A 26,867-nucleotide genomic window follows, 5' to 3' on the forward strand; every position below is an offset into this window, starting at 1 on the left:
GTCTGGCTGCGGTGCTTGCGTGATGAAAACGACCGCCGCTCGTGGTGCCTTTTCGTTTCGCGCAACGTGATCATCAAGTTTGGCCCAGGCTGTTGTTGACACAGCCCGGATTGTTTGCCGAGGCGGAGATGGTGGCCAGGCGGGATGGAGAGGGTGTCAAACAACAGCTTGACAAGTGCTTGACACAGTCGAAGCGTGAGCCCAGCTTCTCTGACGCAATGGGGGACGATACTCAATCGCCATCGCTGACTCTGCTCCGCCGGTGGTGGTAATTCCACGCTCCCATGACGGAGCACCGGATCGTCCAGGGGATGGCCCGCTCGCTTGTGCCCTTCCCGCAAAGTGGAACTCGCCACATCGGCCGCGGATGGATGAAGGGCTGAGTTGACCTCCGACCGGGATATGAGCTCGCTGTGTAAGATGAACTTTGCGTACAGAATCCCAGTCCACGGCACACCGAAGACCTAAGCCCGGCAAAACTCGCCAGCAAGCGACACGGAGCAGTCCCGTGGCTGACAGCAGATCTCATCATCATCATCAGCAGCCATGAAGTCCCCTCCCCCCGCCAGTCTGCCTCTCGCGGCAAACTCGAGACGCAACGATCTGTAGGCGCGCCGCTGCACACGAGCCAGATGTCATCGCTCCGTCTCAGCGCTGTGGACGCCCTGTATTGAATCCGACGGGAACTTGTTGAGACCACAGTTTGTTATTTCCCGATGCAGATGGCAGAACGGTAGAATTCGCGCGCGATTTTCATTCACGCGTTTTTTTTTTACTCGGCAATGATTTTCTCTCCAGTCACGTGCGTGCACGTGCTTAGACGTCTCTCTTCGGGTCACTGTGTCAGAAGACATGGCGCTCGGATTAATGTTGTACTGCATTACCACGTGACGGGTTTTCCTCTGCGACCGTTGCCACCGGACGATCGACGGTCGCCGCCGTTGCGTGCGAGCGCCGCGGTCCGACCGGTGTCGCCAACCTGAGTCCGAAGGCAGTGGCCCTCCTCCCGGAGAGGGAGTTGGGAGTCGGAGGAGGAATCGGAGGCTTGTGCCGCGGTTATTTTTTGTTTTTAGCGGTCGTCGGGCGCTCGCGCGCAGGCGCGAGGGAGGGAGAGAGCGAACGCGCCTGCGATCAAAGCCCCACGGAATTACAGCGAGTTTTGTGCAGAGCGTTTACCTCTGAGAAAGACGTAGCCCCCGGTGCCAAGAACTGGCCGGGATCAAAGCGCCGTGCCAGCGGTCTGATTGAGGGATAATCCCAAGGCGAGAGCGGAGAAATTGGGAGGTTATGAGCTCTGTGCCGCCCCCCCTCCACCCCCATCCCTCCACTCCCCTCCCGCTGTCTCTCATCACTGAGAGGCGAAGACACAACTACGCAGAAATAAAAAAAATACGCACACGCGCGGGTCGCACATGCCTTAAAAAGTACACTTTGTAACGCCAAGTACATCTCACTCAAATATGTTCCACGCCGCCGGCAACGGCGCGCTCTGCGCGTGTGAAACCTGACACGCGTGTGCGCGTGTGTTTTGTGTGCACGTGCGTGTGTGTGTTTGTGTGCGCGCGTGTGTTTTGTGTGTGTGTGTGCGCGCGTGTGTGTTTTGGAGCGGAGCGCCGTGCAGCTAAAGCACAGCAAGTTGGCGCAGTAGGGGGCACAGGTGGTGCATCAGCCAGTCGTCTCAGTCGGTCAACCCATGGCACCTGGGTCTGCCCCTTGACCTCCTGTCAGCAGCGAGCCTTCGGCCTCAAAGTGCACCTGGCACGGCACAAGCGCCGGGGTGGCGTCACCGCCACTTAGTGGGGAACGATTGTTGTTTGCGTGCGTGCGTGTGTCGGTGTGTTTGTGTGTGCGTGTGTCGGTGTGTTTGTGTGTGCGTGTGTCTAAATTAGGGCCGCGAGTGATCGCCCTCAAGAGCCTTTGGCGAGTCGCGCCGTAGCGAGGAGGGGGGGGGCGTTTGTCCGATCGGCGGTCTGGCTGGCGCGGTAGCACGCGGCGTGGGTGGCAACACACGAACGCGCGTCTGTGTTAATTCAGTAAAGCGGTCAGGGTGTTGGATGATTTGGTGTAACTCGCGTGTCAAAGAAGGGGGGGTGGGGGGAGGGTGGGGGGGCTGCTCGCAGAGTGCCTGCCGCGTGGTGTTGTTGGCGTGGTGGGAGTTGCCGGAGTACAGCCGACGACGTCTGCCGCTGCTGCTGTCGCCGCTGCCGCTGCTGCTGCTGTGTCGTAGCGCCCCCTTGCGGAGAAACGCCACGCGCGGTCCAGCAGCCCAACACGCGGCTCCTCGCCTCTTTGATTTTTTTTTATCCCCACCAGCGCTGTTATTTATAGAACTACCATTGCCCTGCTGACCTTTGGTTTGGTTTGCGTGGTTTTTTTGCCTCCGCAGCTGTTGATCTCCTCCGTGCCTCCTCCCACGGCGGCTGCAGTGCCGCACGATTCCCTCCCCCCGCTGACCGCCGCTCGGCCGTCTCGGTTTTTTCGCACGTGGCAGAAAATTCCGCCGTCGTAGATTGCGTGTGACGATTGCGCGTGCGTGCGTGCGTGCTTGCGTGCGCCTCGGCGTTGCCGTCGACTAACCGTCCATCGTGTCTGTGTGCGTGCGTGTCTCCCGTGTGATGTTACGCCAGGCCTCGGACGCCGGCTCGGAGAAGCTCTTCCACACCGCGTCGCTCACGAAAGGTGAGTTGTCTCGCCGCCCGCTGCCAATTCAACGAAGACGTGGTTGTTATTTTCGTCGTTGTTGTCGCTCCGTTGAAATATTCCACCCTGCACCATCCCTGGAGATGGAACGTCACGTTCCCCCCAAGGGTGTCCTGGAAAATGATCAATTGAGAAAAAAACGCAGCAAGCGTCGCCGTCAACCGCTGAAAACACACGATTGGAAGCAGGACCCTCCTGTTATAGTGCTAGTAAGGGCCCACTAAGCTATATGGCTCTTTTTTCAGTAGTGACTTGGCTACCACAACTAATTATCTCTCAACGAAGTGACTTATTATAACGTGAAATACCCTAAACGCTTGATGTTGATTGTAAATGTGGAGGGAAAAAACGGAGGACCTGGAGAAAGATCCACACCGACCACGGGGAGAGAGCGAGAGACACACGCAAACTACAAATACACCAGGGTGGGGTTCGAACCCACGCTCTGGTGTATACCAGGCGAGGTAGTTAACATCTCGCCACAGTGGCGCGCACTTGAGACTCGGTGAGGCTGTCCCTGGGCGAGCTCGCGCGGTGACAACTGAGCGCGTCCCTGATTGAGAAGTCTGCGTCCTCGCGGAGTAAGGCACAACGAGGGAGCATCACGACGCTGCCGCCTTTCTCCTCGGGCCCTCTCGATGCACGCCCCGGAGGAACTCTCTGCCTCACTCCTCGTAACGCTCGCTCGCAGCTCGCGTGGCTTCAGCGTCGCTAGAATGTCGCTCCGAGCACGAGAGAGATTAGTCGCCGTGAGCGCTCTCGTGGACCTCACCCGGGGCGCGTGCTGGTGAGCCGTGCGCTTGCCGTCAGGGCCTTGTTCAAATTTCTCTTTAAGTTTTCCCCGAACTTTCAGATTTCTAGGGCAGTTGATTTTTTTCCCTTTCAGTTATCACGCACGGGCAACACACAGTTAATACATGCACACAGTCAACATACGCACACAGCCAACACACGCACACAGTCAACACACGCACACAGTCAACACACGCACACAGTCAACACACGCACACAGCCAACACACGCACACAATGTAATACACGAACGGAAACAAAGACGGCTTCAAATGCGACGCCATTTATCTATCGCAGAACAGAAATATGGTGCTCTTTAATTGTGAAGCGTGATTTGTAATTGAACGGCTCGTCGTTTGCGGCAGGGGACGCCGTGCGTGTGAAGCCGAGGACTCCCCTCCCCCGCCGTCGCGAGCGCACGGCACCGTGACGCCGCTGCCGGCCCCCGTGGCGCCCCGCACGACTCGCGTTGCACTCATTCCTGGGACGGGGATTTGGCTCGGGGATCTTCGGGTGGGGGAGGGGTGGTGCTGACGGGGTGGCGGGGGGGGGGGCGTATTTTCAAAAGTAAAATTTTGCCAGGGGTTAGGTCCCGAGTTGGGCAACGGGGGCTCGTGCCTGGCCAAGCCTTGGCGAGAACCGAGGCACGCACGCCATGGCCAGCTCTCGTTACGGGCTATGAATAAAAAAATGTATAATCCTCGCCACCATCGGCACAACAAGAACAAGGGTAATGACAGTAATAACGCCGCTGCCGCCGCACATCCATCGTCTTTGACCGTGCCAAATAAACCACGCTCCCTTCTCCGCCACCGCCACCCTGCCGCTAATGACAATCCATAATTCCTGAGCCGGTGCCAGGCGGACCGGGCACACGTGTTTGTATCTTTATTATTATCTTATCCCGGGTGGCGCGGCGAGATTTGGCGATCACGAAAGTCGACCAGCGACCGGGCGTCATCTGCCCGCCTCGTCCCCCCCCGTGGGAGTCATGCCCTTGGTTCCGTGCCCTCGGTTCCGTGCCCTCGGTTCCGTGCCCTCCGTTCCGTGCCCTCCGTTCCGTGCCCTCCGTTCCGTGCCCTCCGTTCCGTGCCCTCCGTTCCGTGCCCTCCGTTCCGTGCCCTCCGTTCCGTGCCCTCCGTTCCGTGCCCTCGGTTCCGTGCCCTCCATTCCGTGCCCTCCGTTCCGTGCCCTCCATTCCGTGCCCTCCGTTCCGTGCCCTCCGTTCCGTGCCCTCCGTTCCGTGCCCTCGGTTCCGTGCCCTCCGTTCCGTGCCCTCCGTTCCGTGCCCTCCATTCCGTGCCCTCCATTCCGTGCCCTCGGTTCCGTGCCCTCCGTTCCGTGCCCTCCGTTCCGTGCCCTCGGTTCCGTGCCCTCCATTCCGTGCCCTCCGTTCCGTGCCCTCCATTCCGTGCCCTCCGTTCCGTGCCCTCCGTTCCGTGCCCTCGGTTCCGTGCCCTCCATTCCGTGCCCTCGGTTCCGTGCCCTCCGTTCCGTGCCCTCCGTTCCGTGCCCTCCGTTCCGTGCCCTCCGTTCCGTGCCCTCCATTCCGTGCCCTCCGTTCCGTGCCCTCCGTTCCGTGCCCTCGGTTCCGTGCCCTCCATTCCGTGCCCTCCATTCCGTGCCCTCCATTCCGTGCCCTCCGTTCCGTGCCCTCCGTTCCGTGCCCTCCGTTCCGTGCCCTCGGTTCCACGCCCTCCATTCCGTGCCCTCCATTCCGTGCCCTCCGTTCCGTGTCCTCCGTTCCGTGCCCTCCATTCCGTGCCCTCGGTTCCGTGCCCTCCGTTCCGTGCCCTCCGTTCCGTGCCTGCGGTGGGGTTTGGTTTTTGTTTTGTCACCCACCGGGCAATGTGGCCCAAAACGCGTAGCCTGCGGGGTGAGTCACGTTTACGGATCCGTGAACGTAGTGCCGTCCTCGGTCTGCCGGCGTTCTCATCCTGAATGTGCCCTCCTGGTGCCGCTGTTGCTGCCGGCAGTGGCGGCATGGAGTTTGCGTCCATGAGAAGATCTGGACATCTGCGAAAAAGAGCTTTATTGCTCATCGGATTCTTCCAGTGTAAATAAATATTCTGATGCGTGCATGCCGTGTGGATGCTGGTGAAGGGGCATTGCAGCGCATTTTCTGCAACGGTTTCTAACGATAACGTGGCCAAGGTGCCCCTAATGAGCCCGATGTTGCATAGATATCAAAAAGCATGCAGGTTTTAAGCCTGGTTAGGAATTAGGACTTGGATGGGTGACCTCCAGGGCTTGCCGCGTGTTGTATGATAGCCGCGTGTTGCCAGGTGCCCAGGAGATAGCGGTTACAGCAATCCTGAAAGTGACCGTGCAGAGCTCCCGGCGTTGTGACAGCCTCGTGCGTTGTGTGGGGTTTCTCCGGGTTCTCGCGTTTCCTTGCTCACGAAGCCAAGGCACTCGGTCGTGGAATTGGCGAAACATCCCGAGGCAGGCCCTCCAAGAGAGGCTTTGCCGGATGTGGGGGGGGGCGGTGAGGAAACAAAGGGCAGCAGCAGCAGCGTCATCATCGTCATTATTATTATTCATCATCAGACATCGCGATGCGTTCTGGACCGCTACCACCTTCATCATGGCGAGATTCTCGCGCACTCCACGTCCGAGCAGCTTAATGTGGCGCCGGTCGATACCCGCCGGTCGATTGGAGCATTGGATTTATTTATTTATTGCATTTTGCATTTTCCGGCACGGTCACTTTAGCGGAACACTCTTTTTCAGCACATCGTGGGGCGGTGTGAAGCCCCCCCCCGCCCCCCGCGCCACGATTAATGGCGGCGTGAACACGAACGGCGTGACGCATCGACTGCCCCGTTGTTGTTATTGCTACTCGTGCTCGCACCTCTTAGAGGGAAGAGCGGTGGGCGCGCGGCCGCACTGCTCTGCGGCAGGGAAAACACCCCCCCCCCCCAGGACAGCATGCCTGTGCATGTACCCAACGGCGGCCCGCCCTCGTGCGATGAGGCCGGAGTGGGGGCCGGGTCTACGGGAAGTGGTGCCGCGTGTTGGGTCCGGTGCTGTGTGTTGGGTCTGTGCTGTGTGTTAGGTCCAGAGCTGTGTGTTAGATCCGGTACTGTGTTGGTTTCATAGCTCGGAGTTGGGTTCTTCCGGCACTGTGCGTTGGGATGGCCGTGCGCTTGGGGGCGGACACCGTAAGTTGTGTGATGCTGCAACTCGCTTCCTGTGCCACTCGCTGCTTATCCAGCTGCGTGTTTGTACCACAGCGAATTTGCAGTGGGGTCATTGTGCAGCTTGCCCCGTGGTGCCACGCGGTGGCGGCTGCCGTGCCGTACGGCGGGTTTTGGGGGTGGAGGGACTCTAGCCGGTGCCACCGCCGGCCTCGCTCTCCTCCCCCTGGGTAATGATGTCACCACGGCGCGGGTCTGATTGAAATTCCTGTGGCATGCGTTATTTCCACATCAAAGGCGATGGTAATGGCTTTGGTAAGCACCGCACTGCGGCCCAAAACAAGGCTTGCATGCCTAATTACTCCTCTAATTTAATCGTAATGAGCCTTGAACAATTAATTGGCGGTTGCGTTGTAAATAATTAGCGCGGCCTGTGTTGATCAAAGGCGCGCGGTGCAGGCACCATCAGCGGGAGACACGGGATGGATTCTAGGCACGGCCGGGGCTAATTATCATGCCATTTCTGGGTTAGGCCAACGAGCACATTTACGGAAACAAAGCAATTAGTAACAGATGGGGGGGACCCAGCCCGGTGACGAAGGCAGCAGCCGCCGTTGTGGCATCTCGCCGCGCACGTACCGACCGCACGCCACAGCTCGTGCCGTGGTTTTTTTTTGTTTACACCACCTCCGGTGAAAACGCGGTCCCCTCGACCCCACCGACTCCACCGACCCCACGCCGCACGTCGCTTGCTTGTTGCGCGTGCACCGCTCGCACCGCGCTGGACCGTGCGCCGTGACGCTACAGGGACTGGGGACTCCCGTCCGTCGGCTACGATCGCACGGTTGGTGGCGATGGGCAATTAACCGCCAGGGCCGTTACCATTGCAGTTCTTATAAGCGGAGGTGGCCGGCTGGCTCGGAGCTCATGGAGATGGCTCGGCTGAGCTCCTGCATCGCTCGGCGATTAAACGGGTCGCCGCGGGCAGGGGCTCGTACGAGCGATGTGACGGCGAAAGGTGGAGATTGCGTGAGCGGAGGATCGGGCCCTCACCGATGACGCCACCCAGCCTTGTTCTGAGGCCACCGTCTCCAGGGAGTCACGGCCGTGCCTAGCACTGGCCCTTGTTTTATTTTTACTCTTGGGAAGTGGCACACGATGAAGCGAGCAAAAACCGCAGCTCGCAACGATCGCGCTGCCCCCTGATTGCCGCCAAGGCTGGCTGGTTGCTTTTAATTTTCTTTTCTTTTTCTCAGGGAGGCGGGCGAGGGGGGAATTCTCTTTCACCGGGACAACAATGGAGCCATTCACTGTGGCTGCCGCTAGCTCTCTAAAGCCCCTCGCTCTCCTCCGCAACTCCCCCTCCGTCTCGTTTTGTCTGTCTCCGTGTCCCTCCTCGTTGTCCGCCGATCCCACTCCCACTTCCCCCCCCCCCTCCCCCCGCTCTCTCTCTTTCTCTCTCTTCTCTCTCCAAGAACTGCAGGCTTCATTGTAATGACATTACTTGTGTTTAGCCAAGGCCGTTTATCTCGTTCTCTTCTGAAAGGGCCTTTTCAGCGTTTGCAGCGGTGGTCGCTTCATCGCCGGGATTAGCCGCGTGTAATCCTCTCGACCGACCGCCACCGAGCGGGGGTCTGCTGCCCGCTCGACGTTCAGACGTCGTGTAATTGGCTTCTCACAGACATCCACCCCCCCCCCCCAGTCTGGGCATTGTTCAGGAGACAAGCTGGGGGGGGGGGTGGGGGGCGTCGTTGCGTGGCTCCCCCCGGATTCTGGCCAGCTCCCAGCCTCCTGTAGAAATTCCCGTCCGGTCTCGCTGGAATCTCACCACAGTCTCTTTCCAGTTTCTTTTCCCCTGAGCCTCCTCCCCTAAAACGTCGTCAGTCTTCTTGAAGTCTCCATTCTGCGTTGTCTCTCCCTCCCATCTCTCTCTGGTCCTCCCCTCTTGTTGTTTTCTCTTGCTCCACTCTCTTTCGCTCTGTCTCCTTCAAGTCCCCCCCACAGTCTCCAGTCTTGGTTGAGGCTCTCCCTCTCATCTTTCTCTCCAGTCTCTTTCCAGTTACCCCGTCTCCTTCCTGTCTCTCTCAAATCTCCCCCGACTCCCCTGGGTCTTAGCCGGGGCGGGCGAGTGGGGCCATTGGGCGGGCGAGTGGGCGGGCGAGCAAGCGCCGAGTGGCAGGGCGACCGCTCGCTGGGGCCGTTCGTTTTCTCGCCCGTCCGTGTGGTGCGTGCGGCGAGCACCACTTCTGATGGGAAAATCAATATTTGCTAAAAGCTAATTGAGGTCTGCTCGAGTCAGTTGTTCAAACAAATTGATGTAGCAAACATGGCTGCTTAGCTGTTCTCCCGCAAACAAACAAGGACCTAAGAGACCCAGCGCCGCTTTTAATAGCAGGCGGCGTTATTTATTTATTGAGGTATGGTTCTGTGTTTTTGTACGGTCGTTTCTGCTCGTTCACTTGCCCCCAGGAGCGTGAACATCCCACGGTCCACGGCCATTAAGGGATCGACGAGCGGAATTCGGAAAGAAAATGTTTTTTTTTATGTTACACTCCAGAGTTAAAGTCAAAAAGTATAATTAACAAACAAAAAAAATCTCGCGGACATAAAGATCGGGTCGGGGATTGGCGAGATCGATTTCCATGAGCCGTGCTGTCCGCTGAGACAACACGGACGGCCGCCCTTGACGAATGCGGAACAGCGGAGAAAATCGAAGAAAAACTGCCACCTTTCATCCGAGTTCAGAAGTCGCGATTGCACCCGCCGTCCGCCCCCGCCGCCTCCCTCCGTCTCTCCACCTGACTGCTCGCAGCACCGAGGCAAAAGGAGCGCAAATCAAGAGCAGGGGGAGGACAGAGCGTGCACGGTGGGGGGGGAGGGGTGGAGCATGGGCTTAGACGCCAGCACAGAGGCCCTCGCCGGTCGCGTTTGCGCGCAGTCCGGCGCTCGTTACGGGGACATCAAAGCTTCCCCGAGTCGCCCCGCGTGCCCGCGTTTGTCTGCGCCCCAGGATCCCGTCGCCTTTGTTCGTGGCGACAATACCGGTTCGCATTCCGCGCCCGCTTCGGGCCGCTCGCCAGAGGCGGGGGTCGGGGGACAGAGCCGCGGCAAATCGGGTTTCGGGGGACGCTACCGCCCGCCTGATATTTTGCTCGGGCGAATATTTTTATGGGTAGTCAGTCTGCAAACGGCGCGGCTCACGAGCTCGTCTCCATGGCTCGCCCCGTCCCCGAATCGCCGGCGGGACGTGCTCGCGCCGGCGAGGGGGGTCGTGTTTCCCAGGCGGCTAGTTCGGTATTAAAAATGTAGACGACACGCCGCGGCGGGCGAGCAGTAGAATTATTTGGTTTCTGTGTTCGCTAAACGAGCGAAGAAGGAAAGCGTGCCCGGCCGGAATGTCGACGCGGCGCGGTCACACGCGGGCGCATCCTACCGGTGCGCCCGCTCGCCGGGGGGCAGCTGCTCGCTCCGTGTTTGGCCCCTAGTTGAGAGGCGCTGCGGTAGCGATGGACGCTCGCGTGGGGCTGCCGCCGCCGTGGGGCTGCCGCGTGTTTACACTTCTCCCCCGCCGGCCGGTGGCGGCGTTGTTTGTTGGCGGATCTCTTTAGCGTAAGTGTCTTGGACGCAGACATTGGGCGGAGGTTGACGGGCGAAACACGAAAGATCCACCGCCGGGGAGCCCGGTGGGCACAGCGCGCCCCGCCAGGCCGGTTTGCTTGGATTTAGTGGCCCCCCGATTCTCAGTGGCGATCACAGGCTCCACCGACGATCTCGTCTCTGGCAGGGCCAGCCAGGTTCTGCGAAATCGAACCTCGTCGTCATAATCTCCGCGGGGCATTATTCTTTAGTGCGGAGCGTGAGTTCATCGGCGTGAGCTGAGTTCCGAGAGCCGTTACCGTCCGTGCCTTCCCGCTGCAGCAGCATCGGCGTACGTGAGGGGCGACGGCTCCGTCATCGCCCGCTCGTAGAGGAGGTCGTCACCTCGTGATCTCCCTCCCCGTGTGCCGTCCGGTGTCTGCGAGATGAGGAGAAGCCAGCTAGACTACCGGACATGACGACCAGTCGCGGTTAGGATGATGGCTTTGGGAGTACGGCGAGGGTGTTTTGATGTTAATATTGTTGTTATTATTTCGGAACGTGCATTGAGATTATTTCGATTGATAAGTCACTTTGTTGTTGAGCTATCAATTTGTGGCCAGGTTGCATCTGAAAAATAAGTTAATACCACAGTGGGCTTTGCCTGGAATGATGGGGATGGTTTAGTGTCATCTTTGTGTGTGTTTGGGTGATTTGTTTACCTTTCTTGGACTCCTATCGTGTTTTTGTACTGTTTGTTTTTGCAACGTTCTTACCCGACCCTACTGCACATCTGTGAAAAAGCTCATTGGATTCCTCCAGTCGAAATAATGATTCTGATTCTGAACCCCAGGGTACAATTACCGTGCAAGGAATAACGACTCCTCCCTACCCCCCCCCCCCCCCCTCCATGCTCACACAGCCAAGGTCTCGGTTTTCACTCCAGTTGGGCTGGTGGGTTAAACAATGGGAGGTGGGTCAACACAATTGATAGCATTCTACGGAGGTCAAAATACTCTGCTGACACGCGTTGACCATCCAATTCGGTTCCCGCTCACGACCAATAATAATAGTGGCAAATATCTCAATCGGTCCAGGGCCTCCTCTAGGTCGGCTCGACCTTAGACGAGTACCCGGCGCGCTGCGTAAACATCGCCGCTAGGGAGACGTGGCCGCGCGTGGTGCTGGCCACCCTACCCCTACGCGCGCCATGACGGCACTCGCCACGAGCAGTCTCTCAAGGCCGCAGGGCGGGGTACGGGACCTTTGTCTGCAGATGGGTGCGTCAACGGCCTGTCGGGGGCCGCCGGTGGAGCCGGGGAGCCGCTGAGGCTCGCGAGGCCCCACGTGTCCGGCCTCGCGCGCAGCCAGGAGCAGAGCAAGGAGAGCCTGCCGAGCCCCCCGGCCCCCCCCGCCAGCGCCGCCGCCGTCGTCGCCGCCGCCGCTGTCCCCCCTTCCGGGGCCCCGGCGACGCCGCGCCACGCCGGCGCCGAACGGCGCACGCCGCAGCCCAAGCCCCAGCTGCCTCCGCCGCAGCTCCGGCAGCCCTCGCTCACGCCGGTGAGGCCCTCCGCCGACTCGTCGCCCTGGTCCTGGCCCTCGTGCGGCCTGGGGGGGGCGGCACTGTCGCCGCCGCCGAGGGCTCGGGTTAAGATCCCGGCATCGAGCAGCCGCCCCCTCCCCCCCCCATTGAGTCGATGGTTTTGGCCAACAGAGACCCGTAAACCCCAAGCAGTGGAGATTCCGTAGTCTCACACGGACTCGCAGACCTTACGCTGACAACCGCAGGCTCCCATATTAGAAATCTCTCCATGGGCTTGCGCAGAAACCCGTAGGTTCGTAAGCACCCGTTTGCCCGCATAGTCGCCGATAGAGTCACACGTAGGCGGAGTTGTTGAGTTGTGATTAAATAGAGTGGTGAGTTGATGGTCTCGACCCGGTCGCCAATGACTGCACGAAGAAAAAAAAAACTGTCGTGTTATGTTTGGCCCTGCGCTTATTTCTGCACACACTCACCGGCGAGTCGGTGAGCCGGTGAGCCTTCCTTCCTTCTCTCCTGACGGTCACCCTCAACCCCCCCAACCCCCGTCGTCCGCCTCCTTTCTCGCAGACGCAGACGGCCAGCGCGGTGCCCCAGTCGGCGGCCAGCACCCCCGCCCGCCTCGCCACTCCTCCGCAGCCGCGGCCTCAGTCGAGGCCGTCCAGCAACCCCCAGCCGCAGGCGCAGTCCAGGCCGCAGCCGGCGTACAGCAGCGGCATCAGCAGCGTCAACTCCAAGAGGTGCGCCCCGGGGCTGTGCCCCGCCGACGCTGACTTCGGTGACGTCAGCGGCCCGTCGCTCAGTCGGCCCTTAAGCCGAGCGGGCGAGGGTGATGGTTTTGGGTGTACACCAGTCCAGTATTATTCTTCACTAATTTTCGGTGGGGGGGTGGTGGGGGCGGTGGGGGGCGGAGATGGGGGAGGGGCGGTGGGGAGTGGGGGGACACTTTCGCCAATAAGACATCATCAGTGGGAGGGCTGCCGCACATTTGAAACCATTGGGGGTTTGACAGCAGCACGACGATGGGGGGTGTTTTGGGGGCTGCCACGTCAAGGCCCGCGCTGAAGGCCACCAGGGGCCACCAGTGGCCCCGCGGGCCTTGCAACGAAGAACACAGGTGTACACGTTACAGGCTCTTCTTGCGTGGCCGTTTAAAATTGAGAAAAAGGGTAAAGGGGCAGCCCTGCAGTTGCTTGCTTGCGCAACTGCTGCTGGCGGCATAGCCCTCCGCGAGAGGAAGAAGTAAAGAGAACGCATACAGTGCGCAGCGCCTCTCTCGCTGCTAGCGCCATCCCCTTGCTGCCAACTCCCTCCACCCTCCGCCAGATCCTACGGCTGCTGCTGCTGCACACACGGCCACCTCCGAGATGTCCCCTCACCGGTAATCGGCCCTCCTTCCCCACCCTGCCTAGCGGCTCCCAGCCCAGCGCAGACGTTTTATGCATCGTCGTCGTAATCTGCTTCACGTCTCCCTCGTTGAGTTCTCAGTTCTCGGTGCAGTCGGCTCTTCACTTGAAAAGGCGGCCTCTAACTAAATCTGCAAACCGCGGAGGGGAAAACGGCGGCCGCCTCTCTCTCTCTCGCGTGCCAGCGCGCGTGCGGGCGGGTGTGCGGGCGACTTGGGAGAGCAGGATTGATACGCGCTCGCTCTCGCAATCGAGAGCCGCTTTTGCTCAAACAGCCCTGGCAGATGCCCTCGCGAGAGTTCTCCCACTTCCCTCTCAGCGTCAGTGCCGCCGCCACGCGCGTGCGTGCTTGCGTGCTTGCGTGCGACGTGGTCTGACGTGTGTCCTCGTTGGCGCTCGTGCAGCTTTAATGAGCGACGACAATCGGATTCATCCCGCGGGGGGCGGGCCCTCCCGAGCCGTCTCCGCTAAGACCCCAGCGGCCCCCCGCTTCGCCGCCCACCCCGCGTTAGAGGCTCACCGTCCGAGAAGCGGAAACATCATGCCGCACGACAGCCGCCCCCCCCCAACACCCCTGCCCCCAGCCCCCCCCCCCCCCCCCCGCCGTGCGCCACGAAACGACGTCCTCTCACGGTGTCGGTTTTACTAAAACGATGTTTAAGTGGTGGGGGGCGGCTTAGGTTGCTGGGAAGATGCGTCAGTGCGCCGTGATTGGCCGCCACCGGCTTGCGCGAGACATCTCGGTGAGATATCCCAGTTGTGTTCGGGGCTCCGCCGCCGTGACTGAACGTGCAGCGCCGTCTTTGCTCTGGGCGGTTGTCGAAACGTGAGCACGCAGTGTGATGTTACCAGGCTGCGCGGATGGCGACGACGACGATGACCGTGAAGCTGACGATGAAAGTGGTGAGGGTGTTTTGCTTTGAATAACGTCTCGCGCGATGTGCGCGTGTACCTGCACGCACACTCGCTCGTATCCCGAGCGCGTGTGGGTGGATGAGCGCGTGTGGGTGCGTGCGGGTGCGTACGAGTCCGTGAGAGCCGCGCTTGTGCCGCCTGACCCCCCCCCCACCCCTCCCCCCACCCGTGCGTCTGCGCAGCAGCCGGAGCAGCACCCCGCTCAAGTACCTGACCCCGCCGGCGCACGCCCACGCGCACCACCGCACGCCCACGCCGAGCCACACGCCCACGCCCTCCCTCTCGCTGCCTTACCCGGGCTACCCCCCGGGGCTGGCGCAGGGCTACGCCGCTCCGCCCACGCGCCAGCACGCCCACCAGCACCCGCACGGCCACCCCCACGGCCACCCGCACCTGGCCGACTTCTCGCCTCACAGCTGCCCGACGCCCCCGCTCAGGCACCCTCACGCGCCTCACCCCGCGGCGGCAATGTTCGCGCCGCCCCCCACGGCCCCGCTCCCGTCGCCCGCCCTGCCCGTGCCCGGTCACCCCTCCAACCCGGCCACCTACTCGCCAGGTGAGTCTCCCCGAGCGGGCCGAGCGGGGCCCGGGTCGGAGGTTGCGGACGCGCGTTTAGGGGGCGGCTGCGTGGCCGGGATGCTGGGCGAGAGAGCGCGGGGTTCCCCCGAGATAATTTGTATTTTCGTGCCACAGCTGTCCGAGCCGACGCTGCGCTCGCGCGCAAGCTGCTGCGGGTGCTCGTGTCGAGTGGCACCGCGAGCCGAGACGCTCGCGTTTTGCTCGCGCTGTGTGAGCGACGGCTCCGGGTGGGGGGGGGGGCGAAGGAGGGAGGCCGAGGGGTGGGTGCTTGATATTTGGCGAGGAAAATTTCTTTACGTTTAGTTTATTGCAGAAGTCGTTTGTGAGATTGCCGTCATTTTAAGAGCGCAATTTTAGCGCATGCCCGATTATCCAATATGTGATTAAATGTACCGATGTAGCGGGCTGTTGTTGGATGCGATGCCACGGTTGTGATTTTACGATGCCTTGTGTGTGAGTAGCGTGTCTCCCTTGCGGGACCGTGCGGTCGCCTAGCGTTTAAAGACACTGCCGTGAACTCGGTACACGAGCCACGAGCCACGCGCCGCTCTAATTGAACCTCGGTATTTCACGTTTTTGGCTCGAATCGTGTCGGTGGAGGAGAGGAGGAGGCCGCATGCATAAAACGTAAAATATGTAACAGAGACATTTAAAAAATAATAATAACCTTCACCGTTTACGGAAGAGAACAACCGAATAATCTCGGCCTAAGTCGTTGAATGAGTTTGGATTTTTGATTGGGCAGTGTTTTTATCGTGCATTTGAAATGTTGATAAGAAGTATCAAGAAGCGATGGTAATGACACCATGAGAACATATCAACATATATATATATACCGCGTGCCGGAGTGACCACACACACCACCGCCGGAGAGCCTGCAACCACGGCGCACGACGCCGCCGCCGCCACCATATCGCGGTGCGACTGTTATCTCTCTATTCGAACCAAGGCCCCCCACCCACCGTCCCGCCGGTCCGTCCCTTTGGGCAAATTTCCAATGCCAACGTGGCCACGCGAAGCCCTCTGATAATAACAACGCTTAAATGTTTTAAGACAAACCAAGAATTTGGAACCGACGGAACGAGCGAGCGGGCGGGCGCTGAAATTGCAGGCTCGCCGGGCATGCTGAGTGCTGGCGGCGTGGGCCAGCGAGCGCGCGTGGAGGAGTAACCGCTGCTGCCTGCTGCTGCTGCTGCGCGTCTTGTTGTGTCTTCAGATCACGCCAGCCTGCCACTAGCCTACCTCCAGCCAATCGTGTACTACCAGCGCCAGTTGGAGACTCTGATTGGCTATTTCCCGACTCCTCCTCCTCCTCCTCCACCTCCACCAATCGCATCACACCTGCCTCCTCCTCAGCTGGGCCTTAGCTGCCCGGATCGGGAGTGCAAGGTGAATGCCCTTCTTAGTTTTACTCTCTACCGTCGCGGTCGCCGCTGCTCACGGCTGCCGGTGCCCGTGTGCCCGCGCGGGGCGCCCCGTGTGTGCCTCTTGTTGTTGCAGACCCAGAGCTCCTCCGCCAGGAGCTCAACAGCCGCTTTCTGGCGGCGCACGGCGGCGGCGGCGCCGGCTCGGCGGGCAACCGGGGGGGGCCAGCGCCCCCCCCTCCGCCGTCGCAGCACCCGGCCTCCGCGTTGCCGGCGCCGCCGCCGCCGCCGTACTACCGCGCCGAGTTTCACCAGCACCAGCACACGCACCAGCACACCCACCAGCACACGTTCACCCCATTCCCGGGCGCCATCCCGCCCGCCCTCGCGCCAGGCGCCACGGCCGCCGCTTTGCTGCCGGGGGGCCCCATGCCCCCTCCCCCGCCCATCCCGACGCTGGTGTGTGCCCCCTGTCTGGGCTGGATAAGTAAAACACCCCTCCCTCCGCTCCCTCCGCTCCCTCCGCTCCCTCCGCCCCCCCTAACCCCATTCCCTACCTGCCCCCCCCCCCCCAACCGCCCCATTTCCCCCATCTTCTGGTTCCCTCCTCTCGCTGGCGCGCGAGGGGCAGCCCCTGAGTGAAACTGTGAGCGTGGCCGCGTGTGGCCCACGTGACTGCTGCTGATGCTGTGAGAGAGACTGCTTAGTGGTGTTGGTGTTTGTGTGTGGGCGCGTGTGGGTTTGTGTCATTGTCTGCATCTACCTTTGTGTGTGTGTCTGTGTGTTTTGGGTTTATGTCAGTGTGTGTCTGGGTTTGTGTCAGTGTCTGTGTATCTTTGTGTGTGTGTGTCTCTGCCGTCTGGGTTTAAGGCAGGGTGTGAGTCAGTGGTTATACGAGTGAGTGAGTGTGTGTGTCTCTGCCGTCTGGGTTTAAGGCAGGGTGTGAGTCAGTGGTTATACGAGTGAGTGAGTGTGTGTGTCTCTGCCATCTGGGTTTAAGGCAGGGTGTGAGTCAGTGGTTATACGAGTGAGTGAGTGTGGTGTGTCCATGTTAGTGCGTGTGTCCGTGTTAGTGCGTGTGTCTGCGTGTGTCCGTGTTAGTGCGTGTGTCTGTGTGTGTCCGAGTCGCCGAGTCACTTGTTGCGTCCTGACGGTTCGACCGGCATGGCACTCGTCACCGCCGCTGTTTTTGAAATTTGCTCATTAGCTGCAAGTGCGCTCTCTTGTTTTGCTCATGGAAAAATATACTTGAGGATTAACTGCCGTTTCAATTCCAATAAAGCATCTATTTGTAGTTTTTTTATATATATAGTTAATCTGTAATGAACGTATTCCCTTTAAACGCAACGCGCCGGCGGACGCTGACCCGTGTGTTGTCCCTCTCTCCGTCTCGTTGCAGTTCGACAAGTACCCCGCCAAGTTGGACAGCCCCTTTTACCGACCGTCGAGCGTAAGTTCGCCTTGTTCCCGTCCCTGCCGACGCCAACGTTTGAACTCTGAACTCGATCGCTCGGACCAAAAAACGTTTCCTCTTCCCCCGCGCGTGCCGGCGCACGGCACGTGGAAGCGGCAGTGGCGCCGTGGGCGGCGGTGGCCGCCGCGCGTCTGTCCGTGGTTTTGCGCATGGCGCCGGCGCGGCCGGGTTGGTTAACCGCCGCTGCTGCCGCCGTCTCCCTGTGTTTCGCAGTTTTTCCCGCCCTACCACTCAAGCATCCCTGCAATGCCACCGCTCTTCCCGCCTGCTCACTTCGGCTCGCTGCAGGGTGCCTTCCAGCCCAAGGTGCGGGGTCTCTCACCCTCCCCCTGTCACGCCCCCCCCCCCTTCTCCCTCCGCTCTACCGCCCCTTCCCTTTGTTTGGTTCCGTCTTGGCTTTCCGAATCGCCGTCCCGACAACCGTGATCCCGCACGACGACCGCCCCGCTCGCCGCGAGCTGCGCGCTTCACTGCATTTGCCGCGCCCCGGGCTCAACGCAATTTAAGAAAAATCAATACCGAGTGAAATCTCCTTCCTTCCTTCCCTTCCGTAATCACCAACCCCCCCGCCCCTCCCGCCCCCTCGGCCGCCGGCTGCCGCCGCGCGACATCTCGAATAAATGCGTTCAAGACCCAGGGTCTGCGGCGGAAAAACACGGAAACCCGTTTTTTTGGTTTTAAATGAATACAAAAAACAAACGGAAGTAGGGCCGCCCCCGCTGCTGCGACCGCATCATTCGGTCGGCCACTCGGGGAGCGCCTTGCGTCGGCAGCAGCCGAGCAAAACGCACTCCGATTGTCTGCTTGGGTCGGGTTACCCGTTTCCTGATTGGTTGCGTAGACGGACGGTATCTCAATTACACGTAATTTCATTACGTTTGTAATTTGTAATTGGTATCCGAATTACACAGCGCAAAGTAATTGGTCATTCGTATCTAAATTACATTTCCTCCGGTAATTAGTAATGTGAATGTTGTTTGCCCACCTCTCGCTATTTGTCGGGCGGTGCGAGTTTGCTGCCCCCGGTTGTGCGCGGCTGCCGTTAGCGGGGTTCTCGTTTGTGGCCTCGTGGCTCCCGCACGCACGCCCTGACCCAGGAGGAGACGGACGATGCGCAGCCCAGAACCAACCGCGTGACCCCGTGTGTGACCCCTCCGCAGACGGCAAGTCCGATGGACGTAGGCCCGGGCCGGGCGGGGTCGCTGCCATCACACAGCCTGCTGACCAAGGACCCGCGGGTAAGAGTTCGCAGCCCGCACGGGGTGACAGCACGCACAGAATACAGACAAAGATCCCCCCTGAAGCCTTAACAGACTCTCGGGGCAAGTGCTGTTTGCGAGCACCTGTGAAGGCCGGCACAGCACAGGAGGGGGCAAGGGTGTTGGGTTGCCAACACCGTGCCCGGCTGCCTTTGTCTCAACAAGAGACGATAAGCACGGTTGGCTATGTACGGTGTGAAAGAAGTTCAACATACACACCGCACCAAGTGTATAACCTTTAAAGGATGAGTCGACCTTGGGGAGGCCCAGGACCGGTTCAGATCGTCGCTGTTGTTGGTCGTGAGCGGGAATCGGATTCGGGTCACCGGGTTCGTAGAGCGGCGCGCTAACCGCTGCAACACCTCTCCCCCACGTATTTGCACGCACGAGCCTCACGAATTACAACGCCCGCACCGGGCCAAGCGGAGCGGCTGATGCGCTTTAACCGTCGCCTTTTCTCTCCTCCCTCCCCTACGTTCCCCCACCCCCCTCCACCCCCCGACAGCTGACGGATCCGTTTAGACAAACGCTCAAGGTGAGCCGCTCTCGCGTCGCTGTGCACCGCACCGCTCGCTCGCGCGACTGTCGCGCCACGCGGTGGGGGGAGGGGGGAGTGCACGCGCCCACCATTGTCGAGTTGAGGTTTAACGTTGCTCGCCTTGCTGTGTGTGTGTGCGTGCGTGCGTGTCGCCTGCAGAAGCCTGGCAAGTGGTGCGCTGCCCACGTGCATATCGCCTGGCTCATTTACCACCAGCAGCAGAAAGCCAAGGTCAGCGCAGCCGTTTAAATAGACGTCTAGATTTGACGCCGCTGTCCCCAGAGTCTCTACACCCCTGCCCATGCCCTCTCCTCGCTCTTACCCCCCCCCGCTCCCCACGAGCACTCCCTGCCCATGTTCAAGTCCAGGCTATGTTTAGACGCCGCATAGAAATCCGCGGCGCTGCGTTGTTGTGCTGTGTTCGCACGACGCAGGGTTGTGGGTAGCCGGGAGCGTTCCGTGTACTCGCCGCACCGACCGGCACGAGGTAACAGATCGCTTGACACTCGCCGTGCCGCGCGATCCCTGTGGGGAAAATTACCGACGCGCCTCCGGCCGGCGTTACGGCTGGACGATGAATGATAGCGGCGGTCCCTTCCCCCGCACGGCCAAGCCCTGCCTGGGTGACGTTGTGCGTCCGCGGGCTATCTTTTACTTCCAAATAAAGCGCGCGAGTTGAATTATTAACGAGGGAGCCGCGACGCACGCAGAGCCAGCGCCATTCCGAGACGTACGCTTCTCGTTACACCACTTGCCGTAAAACCTATTCGCACGCGGACGTTATGTTACGCTCGTACGTTACGTTCACACTTAGTATTAAGGGGCTATTGCAGCAAACGAGTCCTGCCTGACCTTCGACCTCTTGACCCGCCGTGCAGGCGCTGCACAGCGACCCTCACAAGCTGGACCTGGGCCTCAAGCCTGAGCTGCTGGGCCCCGCCGGCCGGCCCGGCATCCCGGGGCTCTTCCCCGGGTACCCGCACCCTGCCGACCTGGCACGGCCCGGCGCTCTCTTCTCCACGCCCGGCGGGCCTCCGGCGAACCCCTTTGGTGTGCCGCCCCCGCAACACAACAGCTTCCTCAGCCCACCCGGTCACCTCGGTGAGTGCTGCCCGCCACCTCCCTGTGTCGCCCACTGGTAATAACAACAACTGCAGTAGCAGCAACGACAAGGACAGCGACCGTCGGAAACGTTTGGTGTTCGTGCCGTTCTCACAGCAGCAATTCTCTCGCGAAGGGAGGCCACGTCGGCGCTGTGTTTCACGGGCGGGTGTAGTCGGCCAGTAGGAGCCGATGTCGCTCTTTGGTTTTACCCAATTGCGGAATCTCGGGGTCATTTTTCAAACGATGGCAAATTTGGAGCGCGACGCCGGCACACGTGGCCCACTCTCTCGCGCGTCGCCGCGGTAGCCGCGCTCGCGTCCGTGTGATTCGCCGCCCCCGCGCCTGTCCCTGCCCTCACCACCCCCACCCCCCCCTCACCCCCCCACCCCCACCACCAGCGGTGGACCCCTTCGGCCGGCCGAGCGGATTCACTGGACTCGGCAACCTGAGCACGAGCGCGTTCGGGGGCCTGGGGAACCCCACGCTGGGTGAGAACGCCTTCTTTCCGTCGTTGTGGTTGCAAAGTGCCGCGCTGCACAGAGCTGCACTACATAGGGCAACACCGTTCCAAAACACGTTCGGTAATGACGCACCGCGCGGCAAACGCACCACACACCGCGCGCACGCACACCCCACGCACGCGCGCACACGGCAGTACGTCACGCTGCGTCATGCCATGCGTATGACAACACAGCAGCATCAGCGTCACAGCGCGCGCGCACAGCACGCCGTACACAATACGCCACGCACACAGCAATGCGTCACACGGGTGCACCATCACGCCGCACTCAGCAGCAGCACATTATACAGACAGCAACACCCAACACACCACACTGCACACACCACGCCACACACCAAACACACCATACACTACACAGCATCATGCTATACTCAGCAACACACCAAACACAATACACCACACCGTACACACATTAACACGTCACGCACCACACACAATACACCGTACACACATTAACACATCACACACCACACACAATACACCGTACACACATTAACACGTCACACACCACACACACCACAACATACACACATTAACACGTCACACACCACACACAATACACCGTACACACATTAACACGTCACACACCACACACAATACACCGTACACACATTAACACGTCACGCACCACACACACCACACCATACACACATTAACATGTCACACACCACACACAATACACCGTACACACATTAACACGTCACACACCACACACAATACACTGTACACACATTAACACGTCACGCACCACACACACCACACCATACACACATTAACACGTCACACACCACACACAATACACCGTACACACAGTGGCGGCTGGTGATATTTATTTTTGGGGGGGCGCATTTTTTTTATTTTATTGAGGGGGGCAAATAAATATAAAGCAGTACCAAAAACCATTTTGACTACTTTAATATAAATTTTGATGATCTTTATTTACATTTCAGACCAAAAGAAGTACCAAAAAGTATGTTTCCTACTTGAACATAAATGTTTCTCTTTTATATACATTTCAGACCAAAGTACCAAAAAGCATGTTTCCTACTTGAACATAAATGTTTCTCTTTTATATACATTTCAGACCAAAGTACCAAAAAGCATGTTTCCTACTTGAACATAAAAACGTTAGTTTCATGCTATTATCAATATGGCTGCGGCTACTTTCATGACGTTTGCATTTGTCAGAGAGATGTTTGAGGTCTCTTACCCCCGTCGTTGTCCACAAAACTTCAGTGCCGACACTTTGAAATAAAAGACAGGGAAAACAAAAAAGAGAATTGCTAACATCACATCCAGCCAGCCACCTCTGTTTCTCATAACAAGCGCGGGTGAAGCTTCGTGTGTAGCTTCGTCCTTTGTCACTGGCCTGCTGCTGGATTTGTAAATCGGGTTGGTCCGGTCCGAGATCCTTTATCTTTTTTATTTCTTCCAGCGAAAGCCTTGTGAAAGGGTTTTTTTGTAAATAAATTACAGAATTTGGATGAACTGCTGCCATTGTTTACACAAAAAATTTGATCAGCCTAGCAAGTGTCAAAGTGGTGTCGCCTGCGCACTCGCAGTAGTGGCCCAGAGCGTAAATTTGAATGACAGGTGACGAGAACCAATCAGATTGGATAAAATAACATGTATCCAATTCTGATTGGCCAGGGACGCAACGACTTGCGCCCCGAAGAGAATCTTTAAGAAACCAATTAGAGACCAGCTTCAGGTCACATGCTGTCCGAAAATTTAAAGTCTCACATAGACATCCATTTGTCCGGCGCCCCGCATGAAACACATTGAAAAACATAGAAAATAGTTGACCGATTAAAGCCAGTTTTTATTAAATGCTGATGCTTTTCTTACTACCAGCCGGCACATCGTATGAAAAAAAAATTTTATTTATGTATTTTTATATAAATTTTGTTTATGTATATTTCTTGAATATTGATGGGGGCGGCGCCCCTGCGCCCTCTATTGACGAGCCGCCACTGCGTACACACATTAACACGTCACACACCACACACAACACACCATACACACATTAACACGTCACACACCACACACAATACACCGTACACACATTAACACGTCACACACCACACACAATACACCGTACACACATTAACACGTCACACACCACACACAACACACCGTACACACATTAACACGACACACACCACACACAATACACCGTACACACATTAACATGACACACACCACACACAATACACCGTACACACATTAACACATCACACACCACACACAATACACCGTACACACATCACACACCACACACCACACACAATACACCGTACACACATCACACACCACACACACCACACCGTACACACATTAACACATCACACACCACACACACCACACCGTACACACATTAACACGTCACACACCACACACAACACACCGTACACACATTAACACGTCACACACCACACACAATACACCGTACACACATTAACACGTCACACACCACACACACCACACCGTACACACATTAACACATCACACACCACACACACCACACCATACACACATTAACACATCACACACCACACACACCACACCATACACACATTAACACATCACACACCACACACACCACACCGTACACACATTAACACGCCACACACCACACACAACACACCGTACACACATTAACACATCACACACCACACACAATACACCATACACACATTAACACGTCACACACCACACACAATACACCGTACACACATTAACACGTCACACACCACACACACCACACCGTACACACATTAACACGTCACACACCACACACAATACACCGTACACACATTAACACGTCACACACCACACACACCACACCGTACACACATTAACACGTCACACACCACACACAATACACCGTACACACATTAAAACGTCACACACCACACACAATACACCGTACACACATTAACACGTCACACACCACACACAACACACCGTACACACATTAACACGTCACACACCACACACACCACACCGTACACACATTAACACGTCACACACCACACACAATACACCGTACACACATTAACACGTCACACACCACACACAATACACCGTACACACATTAACACGTCACACACCACACACAACACACCGTACACACATTAACACGTCACACACCACACACAATACACCGTACACACATTAACACGTCACACACCACACACAACACACCGTACACACATTAACACGACACACACCACACACAATACACCGTACACACATTAACATGACACACACCACACACAATACACCGTACACACATTAACACATCACACACCACACACACCACACCGTACACACATTAACACATCACACACCACACACAATACACCGTACACACATCACACACCACACACAATACACCGTACACACATTAACACGTCACACACCACACACAATACACCATACACACATTAACACGTCACACACCACACACAACACACCGTACACACATTAACACGTCACACACCACACACAATACACCGTACACACATTAACACGTCACACACCACACACACCACACCGTACACACATTAACACATCACACACCACACACACCACACCATACACACATTAACACATCACACACCACACACACCACACCATACACACATTAACACATCACACACCACACACACCACACCGTACACACATTAACACGTCACACACCACACACAACACACCGTACACACATTAACACATCACACACCACACACAATACACCATACACACATTAACACGTCACACACCACACACAATACACCGTACACACATTAACACGTCACACACCACACACACCACACCGTACACACATTAACACGTCACACACCACACACAATACACCGTACACACATTAACACGTCACACACCACACACACCACACCGTACACACATTAACACGTCACACACCACACACAATACACCGTACACACATTAAAACGTCACACACCACACACAATACACCGTACACACATTAACACGTCACACACCACACACAACACACCGTACACACATTAACACGTCACACACCACACACACCACACCGTACACACATTAACACGTCACACACCACACACAATACACCGTACACACATTAACACGTCACACACCACACACAATACACCGTACACACATTAACACGTCACACACCACACACAACACACCGTACACACATTAACACGTCACACACCACACACACCACACCGTACACACATTAACACGTCACACACCACACACAATACACCGTACACACATTAACACGTCACACACCACACACAATACACCGTACACACATTAACACATCACACACCACACACAATACACCGTACACACATTAACACGTCACACACCACACACAATACACCGTACACACATTAACACGTCACACGCCACACACAATACAACACACCGTACACACATTAACACGTCACGCACCACACACAATACACCGTACACACATTAACACGACACACACCACACACAATACACCATACACACATTAACACGTCACACACCACACACAATACACCGTACACACATTAACACGTCACGCACCACACACAATACACCGTACACACATTAACACGACACACACCACACACAATACACCATACACACATTAACACGTCACACACCACACACAATACACCGTACACACATTAACACGTCACACACCACACACAATGTACGTACAACACAACAATCGCTCAGCATCACACCGTACACAGCAACATATCGCACAGCATTACGATGTACACAGCAACACATGGCAGAGGATCACACCGCACAATGTCGCACTACACATTGACACAGCACAACACGTGATAATACACCGCACGGCATCACACCACACCTCGGCACACACCGCACCACACCCTACCGCAGCACACCACACGATATGCTCGACGCTGTCGCCAAACTCCTGCACCAGCGCACCGACTTTCAATCCGAGTATAGATGAAGCACGCATCACCACTTGCTCATCGCTAAGAGAAATCCCCATCACGTGCGTGTCTCTCCGTCCCTTCCTCTGTGGCCTCCCGCAGCCTCCAGCAGCGCGCTGTTCGGCGCCAAGGAGGGCCCGCCCTTCCCGGGCTTCTCGAACCCCCACGAGCCGTGGAACCGGCTGCACCGCACGCCGCCCTCCTTCCCCACGCCGCCGCCCTGGCCCAAGCCGGGCGACGCGCCCGAGCGCAGCTCTTCGGCGAGCCAGGAGCGCGAGCGCGAGCGGGACAGGGAGCGCGAGAGGGAGCGGGAGCGCGAGAGGGAGCGCGAGAGGGAGCGGGAGCGGAGCCAGGACCGCGAGCGCAGCAACGCGGCGGCCGTGGCGGCGGCCGCGGCGGCTGCGGCGGCGGCGGCGGCCGCGGCGGCGAGCAGCACGGCTCACGAGAGGGAGCGCAACGGCGGCCTGTCGGGCCACGAGAGGGAGCGCAGCCACTCGGCGAGCGCGGACAGAGATCGGGGAGGCCACCTCGTCGGCGCGGACAGGGAGAGGGCGCAGCCGGCCGGCGCGCCGGACAGGGAGCGCAGCTCTTCGGCCAACGCCGAGCGCGAGAGAGGCCAGATGATCCCCGCGCAGGCGAGGGAGCGGCCGTTCCCCGGCCACGGAGAGAGGGAGCACGGCCAGGAGAGGGAACGCGGTCACGAGAAGGAGCGCTGCTCGCAGCCGGCCAATCACGACAGGGAAAGGTCGTCCGCCGTGCCCAATCACGACAGGGAGCGCCCTTCGCTGGCCAATCACGAGAGGGAACGTGGGTCGGCGCCGCCGCCCATGGCCCTCCCGGAGAGGGAGAGAATCGGCCTGCCCACGCTGGCCAATCAGGAGAGAGGAGACGTCGAAAAACGTGACCTTGGCTTCAGCAAGGATGACAAGGAGAGAGAAAGGTAAAAATAATGGCCGTTACTTCAGAAATGGTGATGTGGTTC

At 58.2% G+C, this 26,867-nt stretch overlaps 1 protein-coding gene across 6 annotated transcripts in view; it reads left to right on the forward strand.

The window, feature by feature from the left end:
- Window positions 1-26,867, forward strand: part of LOC133348278 (autism susceptibility gene 2 protein homolog) — a 268,596-nt gene that overhangs the window by 237,535 nt on the left and 4,194 nt on the right. The window contains exons 6-18 of one of the 6 annotated variants that reach the window (XM_061561003.1): window positions 2,628-2,679; window positions 11,484-11,767; window positions 12,318-12,487; window positions 14,254-14,624; window positions 16,148-16,470; window positions 17,411-17,461; window positions 17,699-17,791; window positions 18,646-18,723; window positions 19,250-19,279; window positions 19,442-19,513; window positions 20,161-20,383; window positions 20,785-20,967; window positions 25,988-26,825. In XM_061561003.1, coding sequence (XP_061416987.1) covers window positions 2,628-2,679; window positions 11,484-11,767; window positions 12,318-12,487; window positions 14,254-14,624; window positions 16,148-16,470; window positions 17,411-17,461; window positions 17,699-17,791; window positions 18,646-18,723; window positions 19,250-19,279; window positions 19,442-19,513; window positions 20,161-20,383; window positions 20,785-20,967; window positions 25,988-26,825 — 2,768 coding nt within the window. Of the gene's footprint in view, window positions 1-2,627; window positions 2,680-11,483; window positions 11,768-12,317; window positions 12,488-14,250; window positions 14,625-15,863; window positions 16,037-16,147; window positions 16,471-17,410; window positions 17,462-17,698; window positions 17,792-18,645; window positions 18,724-19,249; window positions 19,280-19,441; window positions 19,514-20,160; window positions 20,384-20,784; window positions 20,968-25,987; window positions 26,826-26,867 lie in introns of all 6 variants that reach the window. The other 5 variants (XM_061561002.1, XM_061561004.1, XM_061561006.1 and 2 more) reach the window with 5 other exon arrangements.

This window comes from Lethenteron reissneri, chromosome 27 (genome assembly GCF_015708825.2).
Source record: "Lethenteron reissneri isolate LAM-NWPU_2019-01 chromosome 27, ASM1570882v1, whole genome shotgun sequence".
In the NCBI taxonomy this organism is placed as follows: domain Eukaryota; kingdom Metazoa; phylum Chordata; class Hyperoartia; order Petromyzontiformes; family Petromyzontidae; genus Lethenteron; species Lethenteron reissneri.